This window comes from Cercospora beticola, chromosome 2, assembly GCF_033473495.1.
Source record: "Cercospora beticola chromosome 2, complete sequence".
NCBI classification, from domain to species: Eukaryota; Fungi; Ascomycota; class Dothideomycetes; order Mycosphaerellales; family Mycosphaerellaceae; genus Cercospora; species Cercospora beticola.
The window spans coordinates 4,745,837-4,767,550 of NC_088936.1; the positions used below are offsets into that span (position 1 = coordinate 4,745,837).

The 21,714-nt window shown below is 53.4% G+C and overlaps 6 protein-coding genes across 6 annotated transcripts; 3 read left to right on the forward strand and 3 right to left on the reverse strand.

The window, feature by feature from the left end:
- Positions 1-2,141: 2,141 nt before the first annotated feature.
- RHO25_003816 (uncharacterized protein) lies at positions 2,142-2,589 on the reverse strand (the record flags this gene model as incomplete). The annotated part of the gene is made up of 3 exons (XM_023599296.2): positions 2,142-2,218; positions 2,278-2,373; positions 2,424-2,589. The coding sequence occupies 3 exons, from the start codon at positions 2,587-2,589 to the stop codon at positions 2,142-2,144; spliced, it is 339 nt and encodes a 112-aa protein (XP_023455793.1).
- An 864-nt stretch (positions 2,590-3,453) lies between these two features.
- RHO25_003817 (uncharacterized protein) lies at positions 3,454-4,068 on the reverse strand (the record flags this gene model as incomplete). Its single annotated transcript, XM_023599297.1, has 1 exon — positions 3,454-4,068. The coding sequence occupies one exon, from the start codon at positions 4,066-4,068 to the stop codon at positions 3,454-3,456; it is 615 nt and encodes a 204-aa protein (XP_023455792.1).
- Positions 4,069-4,437: 369 nt separating this feature from the next.
- Positions 4,438-5,041, forward strand: RHO25_003818 (uncharacterized protein; the record flags this gene model as incomplete). Its single annotated transcript, XM_065602445.1, has 2 exons — positions 4,438-4,969; positions 5,019-5,041. The coding sequence occupies 2 exons, from the start codon at positions 4,438-4,440 to the stop codon at positions 5,039-5,041; spliced, it is 555 nt and encodes a 184-aa protein (XP_065458517.1).
- Positions 5,042-5,522: 481 nt separating this feature from the next.
- RHO25_003819 (uncharacterized protein) lies at positions 5,523-6,998 on the forward strand (the record flags this gene model as incomplete). Its single annotated transcript, XM_023599298.2, has 2 exons — positions 5,523-5,655; positions 5,707-6,998. The coding sequence occupies 2 exons, from the start codon at positions 5,523-5,525 to the stop codon at positions 6,996-6,998; spliced, it is 1,425 nt and encodes a 474-aa protein (XP_023456290.1).
- Positions 6,999-7,706: 708 nt separating this feature from the next.
- RHO25_003820 (uncharacterized protein) lies at positions 7,707-13,413 on the reverse strand (the record flags this gene model as incomplete). The annotated part of the gene is made up of 3 exons (XM_023599299.2): positions 7,707-7,817; positions 7,878-12,823; positions 12,879-13,413. The coding sequence occupies 3 exons, from the start codon at positions 13,411-13,413 to the stop codon at positions 7,707-7,709; spliced, it is 5,592 nt and encodes a 1,863-aa protein (XP_023455082.1).
- A 1,333-nt stretch (positions 13,414-14,746) lies between these two features.
- Positions 14,747-21,145, forward strand: RHO25_003821 (uncharacterized protein; the record flags this gene model as incomplete). Its single annotated transcript, XM_023599300.2, has 1 exon — positions 14,747-21,145. One exon carries the CDS (start codon positions 14,747-14,749, stop codon positions 21,143-21,145), a length of 6,399 nt encoding a protein of 2,132 aa, XP_023455093.2.
- Between the last annotated feature and the right edge of the window lie 569 nt (positions 21,146-21,714).

Genomic DNA, 21,714 nt, shown 5'->3' on the forward strand with positions numbered 1-21,714 from the left:
CAAGCACACAAGAAGCTGGAGCCTAGATCCTCTCAGCTTCTCAGCCCTATACCCTTCATGGTTCGCCCAGTATGTTGGGTGCGAACTGCGAGTTCACGACATGTCGTCGGGCAAATTTCCCCTCGTGGCGAAATCGCCGGAGAGCTTGCTCTCGTGCTCTCCACGTTGTCAGCTTCACGCACACTGGCCAATCACGAGCCATGAACACTGACGTGCACTCACCACCGGAGAATTCAAGAGAGCATGTCAGACTCAACGTTCACATAGTGCAGTTGCATACATGCATAATCTCAGACATTGTTGCGTCTATCTCACGAACACCCCTCTTCTTCAGCACCATCCTACAGTACTTACCCCTTGCTATCTTCTGGAAAAATTAAAGCTGGGATAGGCCTTGAACGTAAAATTGCTGGGATACAGGATGTTCGCTCCTGGTCCACCGGCGACCAAGTTTAGTCAGGAACGCACTGGTTCGTTCTGTACACGTTCGAACCACGTGCGACGAATCCGACAGAAAGTGCTAGCGGCTCTGGGTTTCCCATGAACTTGTCCACGATATCAAATTTAAAAGTTATCAATGGCGTTCCCCTTTTCGGCATTCCCGATGTTTCGAAGATAGAAATGGATAGGTACCAAGTTCGTATTGGGTATGCTCGCTATAAGTTTAGGCACGCGTTGGCAACTCCCACTCCCAACGCGGGCGTGACGAGCGAGCAATCTCGGTACGGTTGTCCGAAGATTTCCGGTGCTTGTCTTACCATTTGGGCCATGAAGATGTCATGGCAGCGTCTTTTGTTAGAAGCAGCATCATAATCAGCATCATCATCAGAATGCGCGACTCGGAAGGTCCGAGTTGTCATCCTTCGAGCCTGCTCGCTTGCTGTCGATGAACGATGTCCCTTGCAGGGACATCGTACACTGAAACTGATGATCACGCAACGCAGGATCGAGATGTGCGGCTGCTCCAGGGAGCTCTTTGCCAAGGCATTCTGCTTCGTGAGATCGAGGCACTGCTCTGGGCAAACTGCAGTGGCATACACAGCACCTTATCTAGACCTCGGTATCCGACGGTTCAAGAGCTCCAGAAGCTGTATCGCTTGACACTAGTTGTTTGGTTAGGCGCCAAGGTGCTTGTCGTCAAGACATGCTATCTCGCATACAGCTTCTCAATCCAGCACGATTCTAACAGAATGCTATCTCGGCATCAAGTCGCGTGGCATATACCATTGCGTTGGTACAAAACTCGTGGTACGCTACGCCAGGCAAGCCATGGTAAAGCAGAGGTCTCTTAACGTTCCTTGCGTCTGTGACCAGGCACCGCCCTGCTGATCTGTCGAGTGCCAAGGAGAAACAGAAAGTGCCCTGGATGTGGAGCCGCTGGGGTGGTGCAATGTGGAGAGGTTTGCACCTTTCTCCTCACTGCGTCTCGCACCGTTCCTCCAGGTTGAAACTGCCGATAGACGAGGTCTAGAAAAGCTTGGATTGGTTCAACGGGTTCAGCGGGCTCTGATATGTCCGAAGATGAATCGATACCAAGCTACCAAGCGTGTTGGTTATGGATAGGGTTTCTGCAATTGTATGATATCATTCACGTGGCAGTATGCGCCAGCACGAGAAATGAGGTCAAGACAATTTCCTGTGCATGGTGCAAAAATTTTCTGGAAGCGTCGAAGCAGATGGTATTTCCTTCCCTCGCCTCGCGTGCGATCCGAGGTGCCTTCCTGTCAATGCTCCTCATTAGTCAAAACAACAGTATGGAGTCCGACCATAGTTCGTGTGAGGGGAAATGAGACAAAACGCATTGTTGTTAGGTCATATCGTGGAGCAAAGTATGACGACCAAGCACCGCCAGAGAAGCCGAAGACTAGCGTCGCCATGCCCTGTGACCAATCAGACCAGGGGACACCTTTTGCACCGTGATGGCGAAATCGTTGACTTCACGTTGCAGATGTCATATTCAGTCAGATTGATTGCATTCAGAGTATACCAGAAGAGTATTTCGTATCGCCATTCGGGGAAAAATGCCCTTCCCAATCTCAACTCCATAACGCCACCGACCCGATTCAACACCTGGCCCTTGAGCCTCAGTCTTCAGGCCTTATGCAGTCATAACACATCGCTCATGTCTGATCAAGCTCCATCTATGCACGTCGAGTGGTGAAGTCGGTCTCCAATTCTGAAGCAGCACTGGCCTCTTTTCCGGCACAATTGCACGAATCTGAGGACATGTTAACAACACTGTTCATGACGTCGTTGCAGGACGACAGGCTGACTAACCCTTAGCTCTCTTTCCGCAAGCGCAAGCAGCGCCAGTGACTGAGGCATTTTCTGTGGAAGAACGGGAGCATGTGCACTCGCCAGCTGGACGTTGATCTTCCATACAGGTCAGCAGACGCTACGCCCTGGAGAAGTGGCCAACTTACTGCAAGAGCATCGGGCACCGTCGAGCTTGTTCTCGGTCTGAGCCTTCTCACAGGTGCAGTGCAGAGCAGGCTGCTTGCCGCATGAGCACTTGGCTTCTTTGGCACAGACGCAGACTCCGTCACGACCGCAGCAAGTTGCTGGAACGGCGGCAGTTGGTGCAGACATATTGATTGGAGTTGGAAGTGTTTGAGGAATTGGCCGGAAAGTGGTTGCGGATGATCGATGTTATGCGGGAATGAGATTTGTTGGATGAAAACGGAGGAAGTTTCGAAGACTGGGAATTGAGTCCTTTATGCTTTGGCAAACATCTGATACGATGCTATCAGATTCACTTTCGAGGCACAAATGACGCTAATGCTGACATTCGCTGCACGCTGATTGGTCGTAAAGACACCGAGCTTTCCTTTCTAGCCTGGAAATCTCCAGACTTCTATCGCCACGCGAATTTGCCTCGCTTTATTATTGTCAGCATATGTCGGAGTTCTCTCATTGGCTGCACTGGATCCATCTGAGAAATCACAAATGGTCACGGCCTTGTGCTTCTCCTCATTGGCTGCAAACTTCGTTCTTGGCTCCGTCCCGTCAACCTCACTTGTTCATAATGTTCAGCATCAGCTTACCTTCAGCTGGAGAATCTGCAACGCTTCACTGTTTGTAGGCTTTACCTTTCGACAAGGCCTTCTCAGCTCAGTGTACAACACATGGGGGCACGTCAATTCTATATTCGAAGGAAAACGTGAAACATAATTCACGGGAGACAAAATGGAGAACAAGATCTCGGATTTGAAGAGCATGTGTTCTGCGAAGGCCGGAACATACGCTGTATCAACCGTTTCCCAATGATCCAGCTGCTATCTCAAAGAACTGACACCTTGCTCGTCGGCGCGCTCAAATGAGTGTCTGGAAGCGTTTTCTCTCGTCATGTAGAGAAAAGGCGTGCAGTCTAAGATAGCGTCTGTGGAGTGTGGCGAATCAATATCCGCTGTCGCAACAATTATTCCTCCATGAATGATCTCCGTGTCTCTCTGACTAGAAACAAAATTTCGTCATCTCCACTTCCTCCGACCACTTGAAATCCTCGTTGCCAGTGACGTCGATGTACCCAATACAACACTTCATGTCCACTTCGAACTCACGGTTGTCGTCCGGTCTTGTGCCTTCTCTCGCCCAGACTCTCTTCCCTATTGCGCCAGTCTTCGGAGCAGAATGGCATTTTGCGAAGAGTTTCAATCTCCGCGTCACCACTTCGCCAGCTGTAAGCCCGGAGGCCTCTGTTGCCTTCTTGAACTGCGTCGTAAATCCCTCACTCACAGCTAGAACTCCTACGTGCTTGATTGCTTTTCGGTGCCAATCTGTCAGGCGGTCCGGTATCCACATGCGCAGCTCTCGTCCTGACATGATAAACTTAGTGGTGGCGAAGAATTGTGGAGCGTATCTGGATCGAGCCTCGTGGTTGAGCTTGAATGCTAGTGGCTGAACAAAATCACTGAGGCGCAGTTTCGCCGGATGGTCAAATTCTAGCAACTTCTCGAGGATCATGTCGCTGAGCTCGTTTGGAAGTGCGGCAATGCGTGACTGCAGACTGGCGAATTGCTTCTCTGTAAGCATCTTTGCTTGAGCTTGGCGAGTGTCATTGCTCTCCATGCTTGTGTATCGAGGTGGTTTGACAACAGCGTGTTCTTCAACAAACAGAAGCAGTACTTCTTTTGTTGTTGTAATGTTTGCGTGTTGAGTTCAGTCCCTTGGTTGTAAGATTGAATGGAACCAGAGTGAGCGAGGATGAGTCAAGGGCAAACGGCTTGGGGAAGGGTACACGACGCTGTTTGTCAAAGACCGTTTGTCGCGGAGGAAGAGACCATTCACTCTCCAGGACCATTCACTTCGGATCTCCTGTTCACATAATAGCGGGCCATTTCAACCACCAACAGCGTAGACTTCAAGTCAATTAACTTGTCTCACGCCATCGAACATCGCAATTCACGGGCACACCCGTAACAATTGCGACATCACATCATGCTCAACAAGGTAGAGTTCGAAGAGCTCCAAGAACGTATCGGCGGAGTTGCACAAGAGCTTCAGGATATGATTCTTGACCATCTTCTTGAAGTCGAGAACGAGCAAGTGATTCAAATCGAAAAGTGGGCGCCGCCTTTAGCTCTCCATATCAGCAGTAAAGTTCGCCGAAAAGTCGCGCCGAAGTATTTCGCGAGTTCTCTCTTTGTGGTGGACATAGAGAAGTTCCGCCCGTGGACTTACCAGCTCGCCGAGTGGCATGTGGAAAACATCAGACAAGTCGGACTGGACGACAGGTCCAACTTCCCGCACGAAAAATGGCATTGTCAGGACCTGGACCGTTGTCACATGATAAACTCATGGATTTTGGCCGATTACATCAGGTCATTGCGAGGGATGCTGTTAAAGCTAGGGAGAAATGTGATACGTGCCGCTGATGTGCAAATGAAGCTGAGGTATCGTGGCTTTGATGAGAATCAGCACTGGTCGCAGCCGCAACATATGGACATGCTGCCTGAGACCAGAGAAGTTTGTGAGTTGTCTCGTGTCTACTCGTAGAACGCAAGCTGACACTTAAGCAGTGAACGGATTGTTACGGCGATGAGGCATTGGCAGGCGAACTGTCAGCAGCGCAAGCGGGCACTCTTCAATCGCAGAGACGCACTGTGCTCGGCTAAATTGAAGCCATTGATATCAGTGCAGCGCACACATGCGTATGACGAGAGACTGATTGCATGGGCGCCGATGAGATGTGAGCTTGGAGGACAACGGCGCAAGATCCTGCTGTGCAGAGAGCTGAAATGTGGTGGTATGCAGTTGTGGGCTTAGTGCAGTAGTGATTGAGTCGCCTTGCAAAAGCGGATGTTTGACGAGCTTTGCAATGGTCCAGGAAAGTGAAACGAGGTGCTTTCCACGTGTCTGACACGCAAGATTCACTTGCCTGGCAACCCGAAAGCGAGGTGCCCCACTTAGTAAACAATAAACCCTGTTCCACTCGCGAAGATCCCAGCTTCAATCTTCCTATCGACCGGCATTACATCGACTTGCGCTCTACACTCCGGCGACACACCAGCAACGCCGTCAAAATGTCGCGTGGCAACGAGTCGGGAATGGACTTCGAGTACCAGAACAAGACTGGTCCTCTTGATGCGCGCTCGCCCTTTGCACAGCTCAGTCAGAACACACAGCGCTTCGGCGCCAGCACACCCAGCAAGCAACGTACGTCGCTTTCAACGATGCAGTCCTGTAGCGATGCTGATGATGGCACAGGAGGGCAAAGCGCCTTCAGTTCGCCCTTCAAGAACGCTACGAACCTCCAACCCTCGCCCACACGGAAAGCGCTACCGCCCACGCCCGTATCAGCCTTCAACGCTCTCTACAACACGCCGCGATCGAAAACCATCGATTTTGACGATTCGAGCGCTGGAGAAACGCCCAAATCACCTGAACGAAGCGACAACGACGCAACGCCAGATCACAGCAGGCTGGGTCTGCGCGGAGCACTGAACAACCACGAAGCTTCGACACTACCAACCATGCCTGGCGCAGAGCGGGCCAGTCCCACAAAAGAGAAGACGCGACCTGACACGCTACGAAGAGACAGCTGGTTAGGTGCATCATGGGGCAAATTCAAGAGCAAGCTGAACAGTCCCGGACGAGGAGAAATCCACCGCCCAGAGCACTCTGGCGCAATCGAGAAGCGAGTCAAGAAACGTCGCGAGCGCGAACTGCAACGCCAGGTCTCCAAACGAAGAAGACATAGTATATCTGATTCCGGCGAAGACAGCGAAGTCGTTTCAAAAGGCTCAAGGAAAACCTCTTCCAAACACAAGAAGGACAATAGCACAAATCAGGATCGCCCGCACTGGCTCTCCCGCACCTTCACCTTCATCGCCCAACACCCCACAGTACCACACATCCTCTCCTTCTACGCCCAACTCATGTTCAACATCTTCCTCCTCGCCGGCTGCCTCTACCTAATCTACTGCTTCTGGTCCGCAGTGCAAGGCGACGTGGACAAAAAATCCCACGAAGCCATGGCAGACATCATGGCCGAAATGGCCGACTGCGCACGACAATACACAACCAACAACTGCGATCCTTCCGTTCGCGTCCCCGCACTGAATACAGTCTGCGAAACCTGGCACAAATGCATGAACCGCGACGCATCCAAAGTCGGCCGCGCAAAAGTCTCCGCCCACACATTCGCGGAAATTTTCAATTCTTTCGTCGAACCGATCAGCTGGAAAGCAATGGCATTTACATTTCTGTTAGTCTTTGGATGTTTTGCAAGCGGGAATTTGGCTTTTGGGTTCTTTCGGGATAAGGCAGGGAATCAACATCAACAATATTACCAACAGCCTCCGCCTCCTACGCCACAGAGGACGTTCTCAGGGCAGAATGGACAGCAGCAGTGGTATGGTGGTGGGACACCTTGGCAAAACTTTGAAGCGTTGGAGCCTGGGCCGAGTGGATATCCTGGGCAGGCTCAGATGTTGATTGAAAATGGGGAGCATAGGAGTCCGCAGAAGAGTCCTGTGAGGAGGTTGGTATATAATTGATGATGGGATGGCTTTTGATCGGCCTGGCGCTGGACTAAGGGGATGGGAAATTCATTTGCGAGGGCCACTTCTCTTGACATGGAAAGGGAAGGAAAGTACTAGCTTTGCACACAATGCTGATCAAAAGGAAGGCTTCGGAAATGGTTCGCGCCGGTGATTTGGGCGTGACGAATGTATTTGAATAGTGAGCTTTTACATTTTCATCGAATCATGGTGAGAATCCGGCATCACCATTGAACTTGATACTATTCCTCCCCTAAGCTGAGCTGGAATGGCAAGAAGCCACGTGCTCGTGCCTTCTATGCTTTCCAATTTAGTCCCATTCATGAAAGTGTCTTGACATGTGTATTCTTTGACCAGTATCAGGAAGCGCTTTCTGGCATTCTATGGTATCACGAAGCAGGCACGATCATCAAAATGGGAAGGACCCGAAGAAAAGCAATCATGAAGAAAATCTAGCACCCTGCGTTGATTTATCTACTTACTGCAACATCGTAGCGTAAGCGTTCCATTCATCCATCTTGCTTGCTCCAGACTCCTGTCAAATTCAAGAGTCCTGAAGCCCATGACTACTCTATACTCGCTTTGTACACGATACATTTCATAAAACGTTGCGCCCGACGACTGACTGGTATCCCGCTCGTTAATTACTCTTTACACACACCTCTGCACGCACACATATGCTCATTCTTTCCCGTCGTCATGCAGTTAAAATGCTGAGATCGCAACAGCGATGACCTGCACGTCGCTGTGGCTGATCGATACAGTCGTCGACTTGATGCCAGCCTTGTCTGCGGCGGCCTTTGCGTCTCCGTGAAGCTGTTGAGATTGTCAGTTTTGTGTTTGGGGCAGTCAAGAGACAGGTTGGGAGAAACTCACTCTCACGGCAGGCGCGCCATTCTCGTCATTCGCAATCTCAATGTCCTTCATGGCAGCACCACCGCCTTGGCTAGGAACCTTCAAGCTCTTGAAGACAGCCTCCTTCGCACTCCACTTGCCAACGAAGCTGGCCTGTGGGCTGGCTGCCTTGCGGCAGTAAGCAATCTCCTCGGAAGTGAAGTTTCGCTCGATAAAGGTATCATTGCTGATGTCAATGGCATCGATTTGCTCGATGTCGACACCTGGGTTCGAGTTCTGTGAAGCATTGACCTTCATCAAGGTCTCAACCATCTGCGTGGTGCTCTTGTCCTGGATCTTCTTCGGCGCCGTCTTGGGGTAAATGAGCTCGTTCGTCTTCTTATCGACTGAAACGCGGACAGTTGGGTCGAGGAAGACCTTGCTCTGCTGAGCATCCTCGTAAGGTGACTTGCTCTTGGCACGGAACATGGTGTTGTTGATGAGACCATCATGGTAGTACCTGTACGCTTTCTTCTGTCGTGCCTCAACCTTCTGCTTGTAGGTCTGGAACTGCGCTTGGTCAAGCGTGGCAAAGAGATACTTGGGGTGGATACCAATAGCCTGAGCACCCTTCTGGCCGAAACCGAAGGAGGTGACGGAGAAAGCCTTGATGCCATCGGTCTGAATGCTCTGGCTGGGGTAGACGATGTAATCGAACTTCTCCATGACCTTGTCGACATTGTCTGCATTCCTGTTGCCTGGCACAAGACCAGAATTGAGGACTTGCAGACAGCCGTTGAACATCCAAGCACCAGCGGCACCCTTGGGGTGACCAGTGAGGTACTTCTGGAAGATACCCAACAATGCGTTGCCCTTTTGTCGGCCAAGGTGCTTCATCTGTTGGCAGATCACATCGGACTCGTTCTTGTCGTTGGCTACAGTAGAGGTACCGTGGAAAGATGCGACGTCGAGATCGTCGATCGTCAGGCCCCAAGTGGCAAGGGCACCACGAAGTGGCGCGATGCGAGGATCTTGCTTCCAGAAGTTGTTGCCCAAGCTTGAAAGCGCGTCCTTCTCTTGGCGGCGAGCCTCACGCTCGATGTGAAGAGCGCGGTCCTCCATGTACTCAGTCTCGTTGAACTCAGCGCCTTGCTGCTTCATGGCGTTGACCTCTTCCTCGAGGTACAGAAGCTCAGACTCTTGCCAATTCTTGATCTGTTTCTTGCGGAGGTCGAGTTGCCTCTTGCGGTACTTGATGTCAAGCAGAGGCGATGGGAACTTGCCAGCTTGCTCACGAGCGCCAGTCAAGACACCCTGACCAGGTGCTGGAACAGAGCGACCAATTTTGTCAGTGGCAGTGGCTGTGTAACCAAGAATACCGTAGATCGGTACTCCCATGTCAAGAGCGAGCTTGGCGTCCATGATCACCTGCATACCGCAACCCTGCGACTCCATAAAGCCGTTACGTGTGGTGGTCGTTGGTCGCGACATTTCCTTTGGTGTACGTCCATGAGCGAACTCGTCGCGGGCGTTGCTGGTGGCGCCCATGTTGGCGAACTCATACGAGCCTTCCTCTTGGAAGTCATCGAAACCACCAACGAAGCACATGCGAGCCTTGCCCTCAACGATACAGTCGTAACCGATATCGATAGATTCCACAGCAGTTGCGCAAGCTCCGACAGGTGTTCTGATGGGACCAGTAGAGGACATGAGCAACATGTTAATCCAAGCACTCATTGTGTTGATGAAGGACTCCTGGAGGATATCCTTCTGTAGAGGCTTGTCGAGGAAGCGGTCCTTGTACATTCCACGCAAGGCGGTAGTACCACCAATACCGGAACCGATGCAGTTACCGACCTCGGAAATGTGCACATACTTGTAGAACTCGTATGGATCGGTGATACCCGAGGACAGCAGAGCCTCAGCAGTAGAAACCAGCACGTAGAGGGTGACTGGGTCGACTTGGGAGATGATGTCGTCTGGCACACCATACTTCTTTGCATCCCATCCAGTTGGCACTTGACCGGCAACAAGACGATCGAAGCGAAGGGCCTTTGGAATGAGCAGTGTGGCGCCCTTCTTGAGACGGACCTGATATTCGCCAGATTCGAGCTCAAAGACCTCCACCTTCTCGCCGTGCTCGCGCTTGAACTCTTCCGCAGTCTCCTTGGACGACTCGAATGGATCGAGGTCCTCCTCGATCTGGATCTCTTGCATAAGCTGCTTCTTGTTGGGGTCGTAGCCATTGAAGAGCTCGGGCTCAATCAGACGAATACCAGAGTGGTCGAGAATATGCTTCTCGTACTTGGCCTTGACGTCCTTGTCGTCGACAGGCTCGCCAGACTTGGCATCAACCCAACCAGAGTAGCTCTTGCCCTTAAGGTTGCCGTTGAAGTTCTTGATCAAGCCCATGATCCAGGCCATCTCAACACAGCCCTCAAGAGAGAACTGGCCGTATGCCTCCATCTCCCATCGGGTGCGAGCGTTACCCCAAGGTCCGACTTCTGCGAAACCAGTGACAACAACGACCTTCTCAAGATCGACCATACCCTTGAGGTTGGCGTTGAGAGGCTCGACTTCCTTCCAGTCTGGAAGCTTGGGGAAGTCAAACTTGAGGTTGGCACGCTTCTCAACCTTGACAGTCTTGTAAAGAGCCTCGCTGTCCTCGCCGTTGACAATCTTGTTCTCCACGGCAGTCTCACGAGTGACAGCCTTGCGGATCTCAGCAGTCTCAGTGATATCCTTGCGCAGGCGCGTCATCAGATCCTTAAGGTTTGGCAAGAATTGCAGACCACCGTTCAGGTCAGCAAACACAGGCTCGTTCTGGCAAAGGTTGACGATGGCGGGCGACATGAGTCCGAGCAAGTTGAAAGCCATCTCTTGCTGCGAGAAAGTGCGGACGCCGTAGCGCTCAACACCCTCAGCAACGATGTTGTTGCCACCCATGAGACCAGTACCACGAGTCCAGCCAATGACAGCACCGCAGATGGTGAGGAAGTTGCCCCAGCTCTCTGAGTGCCATCGGTTGAAGAGAGTCTCCAGAGCCAATTTGGACTCAGAGTAGAGACCATCGTTACCGAATGTACCGTGGTTCGGTGACAGTGGGAGGATGACTTGTGCTGGGCGAGTCTCGAAGCCGCGAGTGGCCTTCTGGCTCTTGACGGCACCGAGCATGCGGAGGAGGTTCGTAAGCATGATACGGTGAGCCAGCTCAGACTTGCTGTCAATGCTGTCGATCTCACGTCCATTCTCAGGAATGGCAGCGAATGGCACAATGAAGTCCAAATCCCATCCAAGACCCTTCTTCTCGTCGTAGATGTAGTCCACAAGGGCATTGACATCCTGATTACTGCCCTGGTTGAATGGAACGACAACAAGCTGGGAGCCACGACCACCGTAGCGGGCGTAAATACCCTGGTAGTACTCGGTGACCTCGCGAGAGAAGCGGGAGGTGGTGACGATGACCTTTGCGCCACCACTAACGAGGCCTTGGAGGACTTCAGCACCAATGGATCCAGCACCAGCACCAGTCATCAGCACGTTCTTATTTTGGAACGTGACACCAGACTTGGCGGCTTGCTCGAGGCCGTCGAGGTAGACGCTCGTAAGTTTCTTGCTGTATTCCCATCCATGTTCCTCCTTGCGCTTCAAGTGCAAGAATGGCACAGTCTCAATCTTGCCCTGCTTGGCTGGGTTGATGGCACCATTGAGGCGGCCATTTCGGCTCTTCTTGATGTGTCCGTTGGCCTTGCCGTTCTCGTTTGGCATGATCTGGCCCTCGTTCATCGAAAGCGATCGAACAATGTTGCTGTACAACTGCTTGATCTCAAGCTGTGACGACTTGGACAGCTTGTGTTGTTGCTTGATCAGGCGGTACACGCGCTGCAGGTCATTCTGCACCTTCGTCCTGTTGCCGTATTCGGAGATCTTGCCGCCATCGGCCATCTCACGAACGTAGTGCTCAAGCTTGCGAACGCTGGGGCGTGGCACTTCTGCGTAGTCCATGTCACCCCGGGGGCTGATCTCGAGATGTGGCGCAGTTGGAACAGCCACGTCCTTGTAGACAGGAGCCTCTCCAAGGACATCGCGGCAGTTCTCGATGAGTTGTTGTCCGAGCTCTTTCGCCAGCTGATACGTTTCGCCGCGTTCAGTAGGGCAGTGATCAATGTGGTACTGCATGAACTCCAGGAGCGATGGGTTCGATCGGTTCATGATGAGAATGCATCGCGACACAATCTCACGATCAACCGCAGTCAAGCGGCCAAAGATGATATCAAAGTACATTTTGAGTGCGTCCTGTCTGGCCCAGTTCCACGACGAGTCGTAGACACGAGCTTTGAGGGGGCTGAATGTAGGCTCAATGCCGGCAGCGTAGAACTCGCCGTGTTCTGTGGTCCACAGATCGAGTTGTGCTTGGAGTGCGGTCTCGTTTTGCTTGGTCACCAGGGCTGCCTTGTCACCGGCACGGAGATCCATCTTCAAGTAGCGGGCGAACAGCTCAAGCTGCTGCTTGAAGAGTGCCCGTTGGTCCTTGGTGAGGGCGTCAATGGCTGCTGGGTCCATCATCATGCCACCGCCACCAGCACCACCATCTCCGCCAGCTGGTGCAGTCGACAAGCTAATGCCGGCATGCGATGCGTATTTGTTGGCAAGGTCGTCCAGCCATGCTTTGGCGTCGTTCTCGGACCCAAGACGCGATGCTGGCTCAGCAGTGAGACCGAGCAGCAGCACACCATCCTGTCGTCCGGCGCCCAAACCCCACCTCGTTTCCAGGTGCTTTCGCACTGCTGTGATGTTGAAGCCACCAGGCATCTTTGAGGACACCATACGTGCAATAAGCGATGTGGATTGCTTGCCGAGCTGGCCATTAAAGGTCGCTTGCATGGAAGCTCCAAGCTCGTCGAGTGGTGTATCTTCAGGCTTGTCGGGCGTTGAGCCGAACTCTTTGCCCAAGTCTCCGAGAATTTCGTTTTGTAGTGTCGACTTGCCTAGTAGTCATTAGCTCTGCATTCGAGAGACGTCAGTGTGGGAATTGAAACTCACCTCCAACCAAGTCCTTGATCGCTTTGCTCAATGGGATGTCCGCCAATGGCTTCTTCAGTTTCTGAGCAACCAATGCTCTGAGAATATCGACAGCGCCGACTGGAGCATCTGCAACCGCTGCTGCCGGTCCAGCACCTGCTGAAGGAGGTGGAGCAGCTGCCGCTGGAGCTGCCGCTGCTGGTGCCGATGATGATGCTGCTGGAGCACTCGCACCCTCGCTGGGCGCAGGCGCCGCTGCGGGCTCATCCTCCACTGGGTCGACGTCGTAGTAAATGTCTTTGGCGTCCTTGTTGTAGCACAGAATCTGCCGTTGCACGGATCGTGCTGCATCATATGCCTCGTACTTTGCAGCCAGTGTCCGCTTGGCCATGCCGCCCAATGTGTCTGCGGGCCCAATTTCCACTATCCGCTCCGTCTCCTTCTCGCCCAGAATGACATCTTGTGTTTCGATCCATCTCACGGGCGAGGCGAACTGGTATGCCAGGAGCTCGACCAGCAGCGTGTGGGCCAAATCTTGCTCGACCTCGGGCCTCATGGTGGCGGTGTGGTGTGTACGGCGCCGTCCAGAAAATCTGCGGTTTCAGAGTGCGGTTGGACAAAAAGAGTGTATCATGCGCACAGCAGTCGCGCCAATGGGTCTTGGTGGTGATGTAGAGGGAAGGTGCAGTGGTGGTGGATGGGAGAGGAAACAGCTGCCAGAATTTTCGGGGCAGACTGCGGACGCTCAATGTTTCTCTCACACGCACTCACTGCCCGCGTGGCCGGATGGATGAATGGATGAGTGGATGGGGATGGGGTGGGCGGTTGATGGGAACGCGTGCGATAAGGGCGCAGAGGGTGAGGCCGGTGCTCTCCGCAGGCTCAACAGTGCAGTCGAGTGGTTGATATGCAGGTGGACGAGGGCCAGCGGACCGTTGAACACAGCTCACGCCAGAGGTTGATCGAGTTGAGCGAGCTTACCCCAGTCGTCTCCAGAGCGCGGCAGGCAGAAAGTCTTGAGACCGGCGTGCTCGCTTGACCTGCGCCTTGACGTGTGCCCGGCTGGTCCCTGAGCAAGTGCGCTCGCTTTTTGCGGATCGACGCCAATGCTAGCGGCGGCGTGAAGAGCGACGGCAGGAAGAAACAATGTCGCCAGTTGCAACGTGTGAGGATGGGCGCGATGAGACAGCGGGGAATAGGAGGAATCACTAATCCTCACTCGTACCGCAGGCAGCAATGCAACTGAGGACCGCGCATCGCGTCGTGGTCGTGGTCTCGCGGGCAGTTTGTTCAACCACGCCCGCGCAGAGGGCCTCGCTGCAGGTCGGCGGCTAGCGCCACGGAACGGCACTGCCATCCTTGCACGATGATGCCTCAACGCCGGAACGTCGCAGCTCGTCGAGCCTCAATGCATCTGGGCGACGCTTCCTGCCCGCGTGGAAAGACGTGCTGGCCGTGCCCGACCCTTTCCTGCTCACTGTCCACACTCTCCCACACTCACACCTTCTCTCCAAACCATACCACTGCAGCGCCGCGTGCCATTGGGAGCGCGCAGTCCATTTCTCGAAACCACGCCAACCCACTTACCCGCGGGAGTGACCACATCCTTGCCGTCGGCGTCTGAGCTTTGCCCATAGCTCGACAAAATCCAATCCAGCTGTCGAATGAGAATTTAGGCACTCATTTGCTATAAACGAGAACGACGTGAGTTCCTCCACCACCATCATCAGTAATCTCTGTGCTGCGTAGCGACGGCAACGTGGTCTTTTGGTCAGCATCGCGCCCTTTTGCGAGATCCATTGGAGGCAGCAGCGAAAAAAGCAGCGTCGGCAGTTGGCCAGTTCCAGTTCCGCGCACACGACACCGCCCCTCCAGATCATGCTGCAAACATGAGCACTCCAGCACAAGAACTGACGAATCCTTTCGTGCAGTTTGAAGAGGCGCTTTCGCCCACTGCACCCACCAGACCATCCCCTCAGACACGCCGCCGATCCAACATGTATGGCAGCGGCTCCCAGACCGGCGTCTCTACGCCACGCTCGCAAGCCGTATCACGACCTCTCACGCTCACTCACGGATCGCTCGAATACACCTTTTTGATACCCACCGCATTACATTTCAATGCTACACAGCTCAAGGATCAGTTTCTTTCGACCCTCCCCGAGGCCACAGAAGAGCTTGCTCAGGATGACGAGCCTTCCTCAGTCACGGAGCTGGTTGCTCGATACATTGGCTTTGTTGCCAAAGAAGTAGAGGAGGGCGAAGACCCGGAGCTCTTCACTGAAGTTCTGAAACTCGTCCTCACTGAGTTTGAGCGCACCTTCCTCCGCGGGAACGAGGTGCACGCAATTGCCTCACATCTGCCCGGCATCTACGAGAAGAAGCTCGTCACAGTGCAGGCATACTACGCCGCCCGCGCTGCCGTCAAGCGAGCCATTAGAGCACACGAGTCTGCGCTTCTGCGTGAAGCTGCTGATGAGAATGCTTATGTCTACGCTGTTTTTGGCGGACAAGGCAACATTGAAGAATACTTTGACGAGCTCCGAGAAATCTACAACACCTACCCTTCATTGGTGCGCGACTTCTTGAATGTGGCTGCACAACATCTGCAGTTCCTGTCAAGGGACGAGCAAGCGTTCAAGAGCTACGCCAAAGGCCTCGATATCATGCGATGGCTGGACAACAAGGACTCGCAGCCGGATACCGACTATTTGGTTTCTGCACCAGTCAGCTTCCCATTGATCGGTCTTACACAGCTCGCACACTACGTTGTGACCTGTAGAGTGCTTGGTACACACCCAGGTCACGTCCGAGATCGTTTCTCTGGCGCTACTGGACACTCTCAGGGTGTTGTCACCGCAGCTGCTATTGCCGCCTCGTCGAACTGGGAGACCTTCGACAAACATGCCCGAAATGCCCTCACGATCCTCTTCTGGATCGGTGCCCGCAGCCAGCAAGCCTACCCTCGCACATCTCTCGCACCAAACGTGCTGCAAGACTCGATCGACAATGGCGAAGGAGCTCCAACTCCCATGTTGACCGTGCGAGATCTCTCGCGGGAGACCGTGGAGAAGCTGATCAAGCAGACAAACGAGCATCTGCCGGAAGACAGGCACATCGGCATCTCGCTCGTGAACAGCGCTCGCAACTTCGTCGTTACTGGTCCACCGATGTCACTGTACGGTCTCAACCTGCAGCTGCGCAAAATCAAGGCTCCAACTGGCCTTGACCAGAATCGGATACCATTCACGGAGCGCAAGGTCCGTTTCGTCAACCGCTTCCTCCCAATCACCGCACCTTTCCACAGTCCATACCTCGCAGAGGCCATGAAGCACCTAGAAAAAGATTTGGCAGAGATCAACATCCAAGCTTCCGAGCTCGGAATCCCAGTATACGATACATACACTGGTGAGGATTTGCGTGAGGAGAAGGCTGGCCAAAGCATTACACCTGCGTTGGTCAAGATGATCTGCCAGGATCAAGTGCTATGGGAGAAGGCTACAGTCATGCCAAATGCCACGCACATCCTCGACTTCGGCCCGGGTGGCATCTCTGGCCTTGGTGTTCTTACCAACCGCAACAAGGACGGAACTGGTGTTCGTGTAATCCTCGCAGGCACCATGGATGGCACGAATCCCGAGGTTGGATACAAGCCTGAAATCTTCGACCGTGACGCAGAGCACGCCGTCAAGTACGCCGTGGACTGGGTGAAAGAGTATGGACCAAAGCTTGTCAAGACTTCTGCAGGACAGACGTTTGTGGATACCAAGATGAGTCGGATGCTCGGCTTGCCGCCTGTCATGGTTGCTGGCATGACGCCTTGCACCGTGCCCACGGACTTTGTCGCAGCCACCATGCGCGCTGGCTACGAGATTGAGCTGGCTGGTGGTGGCTACTACAACGACAAGAGCATGACGGAAGCCATTGCCAAGATCGAGAAGGAGATTCCTGCAGGTCGTGGTATCACAGTCAACCTCATCTATGTCAACCCTCGTGCGATGGCTTGGCAGATTCCAATGATTGGGCGACTGCGAGCTGAGGGCGTGCCAATCGAAGGTCTGACCATTGGTGCCGGTGTCCCCTCGATTGAGGTCGCCAACGAATACATTCAGACACTCGGCATCAAGCACATCGGCTTCAAGCCCGGCTCATCTGATGCCATCCAGGCTGTGATCAACATCGCAAAGGCCAACCCTGGCTTTCCAGTGATGATGCAGTGGACCGGTGGTCGCGGTGGTGGCCATCACTCTTTCGAGGACTTCCACCAGCCGATTCTGTCCATGTACAGCAGAATCCGACGATGCGAGAACCTGGTTCTGCTCGCCGGTTCTGGTTTCGGTGGCGCAGAAGACACCTACCCTTACCTCACTGGTGAGTGGGCGAAGAAATTCGGCTACCCACCAATGCCGTTCGATGGTGTCCTCTTTGGCAGTCGTGTCATGGTGGCCAAGGAAGCACACACTTCCCCTGCAGCCAAGCAGGCTATCGTGGATGCACCAGGTCTCGAGGACCACGAGTGGGAGAAGACCTACAAGGGGGCCGCTGGTGGTGTTATCACTGTCCGCTCTGAAATGGGCGAGCCTATCCACAAGCTTGCTACCCGTGGTGTGCTCTTCTGGGCAGAGATGGACCAGAAGATTTTCTCCCTCGACAAGGCCAAGCGCATCCCTGAGCTGAAGAAACAGCGCGAGTACATCATTCAGAAGCTTAACGACGACTTCCAGAAGCCATGGTTTGGGCGCAACAAGGCCGGCGAATGTGTTGATCTTGAAGATATGACCTACGGAGAGGTACTGCGCCGCATGGTCGATCTCATGTACATCAAGCACCAGAAGCGATGGATCGACAAGTCGCTCGCTCGCTTGACTGGCGACTTCATTCGCCGCATTGAGGAACGCTTTGCCGAGACCAATGGCGCTGGTTCCCTCATTCAGAACTACACTGAGCTGGATGACCCATTCGGCACCGTCGCAAAGGTGCTCGAGACATACCCAGAAGCCGATGTCCAGCTCATCAACGCCCAAGATGTGCAGCACTTCCTGCTTCTCTGCCAGCGACGTGGACAGAAGCCAGTGCCTTTCGTTCCCTGCTTGGACGACACCTTCGAGTTCTTCTTCAAGAAGGATTCTCTCTGGCAGTCTGAGGATCTTGAGGCTGTCGTCGACCAGGATGTCGGCCGTGTTGCCATCCTACAGGGACCAATGGCTGTCAAGTACTCTAAGATCGTCGATGAGCCGATCAAGGACATCCTCGACGGTGTTCACGAGGGTCACATCAAATTCTTGACGCGTGATCTGTATGGCGATGATGTCAAGAAGATTCCCCAGGTCGAATACTTCGGTGGAAAGCTCATTGAAGCCAGCGATGATCTCCACAATGTCGAAGGCCTCACGGTCAATGAGACTGAGCACAAGATCCTGTACCGCTTGTCGTCAGTCACTGGCACCGCTCTCCCACCATTGGACAACTGGATTCAGCTGCTCGCTGGCCGCGCCCACACCTGGCGCCACGCCTTTTTCACGACCGATGTGTTCGTTCAAGGTCAAAGATATCAGACCAACCCTGCCCACCGCATCTTTGCGCCAACACCAGGTATGGTTGTCGAGATCCAGCACCCCAACGACCCCAAGAGAACGACAATCAGCGTCAAGGAGCCTTCGCACGGCAATGAGTACGTTCAAACTGTGCACGTTGCCCGCGACAGCAATGGCGAGATCACTGTCAACATGATCGAAGGCCGTACAGCGACCGGCAAGGCTGTCGCTCTGCCACTGCGTTTCACATACCATCCAGAGACTGGTTACGCACCAATTCGCGAAATCATGGAAGCTCGCAATGATCGCATCAAGGAGTTCTACTACAAGATCTGGTTCGGCGACGAAGCTTGTCCATTCGACGTGGATGTCACTTCGCGCTTCGACGGAGGACGTGCAACAGTCACCAGCGAAGCAATCAACGACTTCGTCCACGCTGTGGGCAACACTGGTGAGGCCTTCGTTGACCGACCGGGTAAGGAAGTCTTCGCTCCTATGGACTTCGCCATCGTGGTTGGCTGGAAGGCTATCACTAAGCCAATCTTCCCACGCACCATTGATGGAGATCTTCTCAAGCTCGTCCACTTGTCGAACGGCTTCCGCATGATTCCTGGCGCCGCGGCACTTAAGAAGGGCGATGTCCTTGACACGACTGCTCAAGTCAATGCTGTCATCAACCAAGCCTCGGGCAAGATGGTCGAGGTTTGCGGCACCATCACACGTGATGGCAAGCCGGTCATGGAGGTCACCAGCCAATTCTTGTACCGTGGCAACTACACCGATTACCACAACACCTTCCAACGCAAGGTCGAGACGCCTATGCAGGTGCACCTCGGCTCGACGAAGGATGTGGCAGTTCTGCAATCGAAGGAATGGTTCAAGATTGAGAACGAGGACGTTGATCTTCTGAACCAGACTCTTGTCTTCAGACTCAACAGCATCCTCCGTTACAAGAACCAGACTGTGTTCTCGTCTGTCCAGACAGAGGGCACGGTCGAGCTCGAGCTGCCCAGCAAGGAGATCATCACCGTCGCCTCTGTCGAATACGAGGCAGGAACCTCTTACGGTAACCCTGTTCTTGATTACTTGACTCGCAACGGATCTGCTCTTGATCAGCCTGTGAACTTCGAGAACCCAATTCCTCTCAGCGGCAAGACTCCTCTGGTGCTGAAGGCCCCATCGTCCAACGAGACCTATGCTCGTGTCTCTGGCGACTACAACCCAATTCACGTGTCACGTGTTTTCTCGCAGTACGCCGGCCTTCCTGGTACGATCACGCACGGCATGTACTCGAGTGCTGCCGTTCGATCGCTCGTGGAGACCTGGGCTGCTGAGAACAACGTTGGTCGTGTCCGCAGCTTCCATGCCTCGCTCGTGGGCATGGTCCTGCCTGATGACACTATCGAAGTCAAGCTTCAACACGTTGGCATGGTTGCTGGCCGCAAAATCATCAAGATTGAGGCGCAGAAGGCTGAGACTGAGGAAAAGGTGTTGCTTGCGGAGGCAGAGGTCGAGCAACCTGTGTCCGCTTACGTCTTCACTGGCCAAGGTTCGCAAGAGCAAGGTATGGGTATGGATCTATACGGATCCAGCGAGGTTGCAAAGGAGGTCTGGGACCGCGCCGACAAACATTTCATGGACAACTACGGCTTCGCCATCACCAACATCGTCAAGAACAACCCCAAGGAGCTCACCATTCACTTTGGTGGCGCACGCGGCAAGGCCATCCGCAAGAACTACATGGACATGACTTTCGAGACTGTCGCCACCGACGGCTCCATCAAGTCGGAGAAGATCTTCAAAGAGATCAACGAGAACACCACTTCCTACACGTACCGATCGCCAACCGGTCTGCTGTCTGCCACACAGTTCACCCAGCCGGCATTGACGCTCATGGAGAAGGCATCGTTCGAAGACATGCTTTCCAAGGGTCTTGTCCAGCGCGACAGCAGCTTCGCTGGTCACTCACTCGGAGAGTACAGTGCGCTGGCTGCTTTGGCTGAAGTCATGCCAATCGAGTCATTGGTCTCTGTCGTGTTCTACCGTGGTCTGACCATGCAAGTCGCTGTCGAGCGTGACGAGGCCGGACGCTCCAACTACTCCATGTGTGCTGTCAACCCATCGCGTATCAGCAAGACTTTCAACGAGCAGGCCTTGCAATACGTTGTCGAGAACATCTCTCTCACAACTGACTGGCTTCTCGAAATTGTCAACCTCAACGTCCACAACCAGCAGTACGTCTGCGCTGGTGATCTCCGTGCTCTGGACACCCTCACTGGTGTGCTCAACTACCTCAAGGCACAGAAGATTGACATCCAAGAGCTCATGCAAACCATGAGCATGGACGAGGTCAAGGCTCACCTGGTCGAGATCATCCAGGGCTGCGCCAAACAGACCGAGGCCAAGCCTAAGCCTCTGGATCTGCAGAGAGGCTTCGCCACCATTCCTCTCAAGGGTATCGACGTGCCTTTCCACTCGACCTTCTTGCGCTCTGGCGTGAAGCCTTTCCGATCCTTCTTGTTGAAGAAGATCAACAAGACTTCCATCGACCCTAGCAAGCTCGTTGGAAAATACATCCCCAACGTCACCGCGAAGCCATTCGAGCTTACCAAGGAGTACTTCCAAGATGTGTACGAGCTTACAAAGTCTCCTCGCATCGGCAACATTTTGGAGAACTGGGACAAATACGAGAGCGATTCACCAGATGTGATTCGTCCTCGTGCAGGCAGCATGGCAGTGCCTAACCATGGGTGAGAGATTGCGAGCTCTCACGAGCAGTGACGGCAGGCGTTTTAATGTTTCTTCTCACGGCTTTTATGATGGTGCGTGATGGCGATGTATAATGGGATGGCGTTTTGTGTTTCAGAAGAAGGTGGAATCATGATTGTTGCATCTGTGTATCTGATAGATAGATTTGTGTGTTCCAACAGAGAAATGAAAGAAATAGTGTTAGTTCAGAACGCAGCTTCCACATCTCACGTTCCTACCAATTTCCATCTTTCATCTTTACGGATAACGTTGTAGTCGTGCAAAAGATGCTTTCTACTTGAGTTTCGAATAGTATTGCTTGTTGCCTAACGCAACAATACTTTGGAACATGAGAGAGAGATTCCCTTCTGACTGTCATCGATGGCACGAAAACGTCATCTGCGTATTTGACTCATGATATCGGCACGTCTCGATGCCTTGGAGCACATCGCCATTGTGGTAGTGCATTCACGAGAGTCAATGTGCGATTACATGCAAGCTTGTACACTTATTGAGCAGGAGCTCGAACTGCCATAACGAGACGGATGCTCCTTGAAGTGACTGCAAGTGCAGTG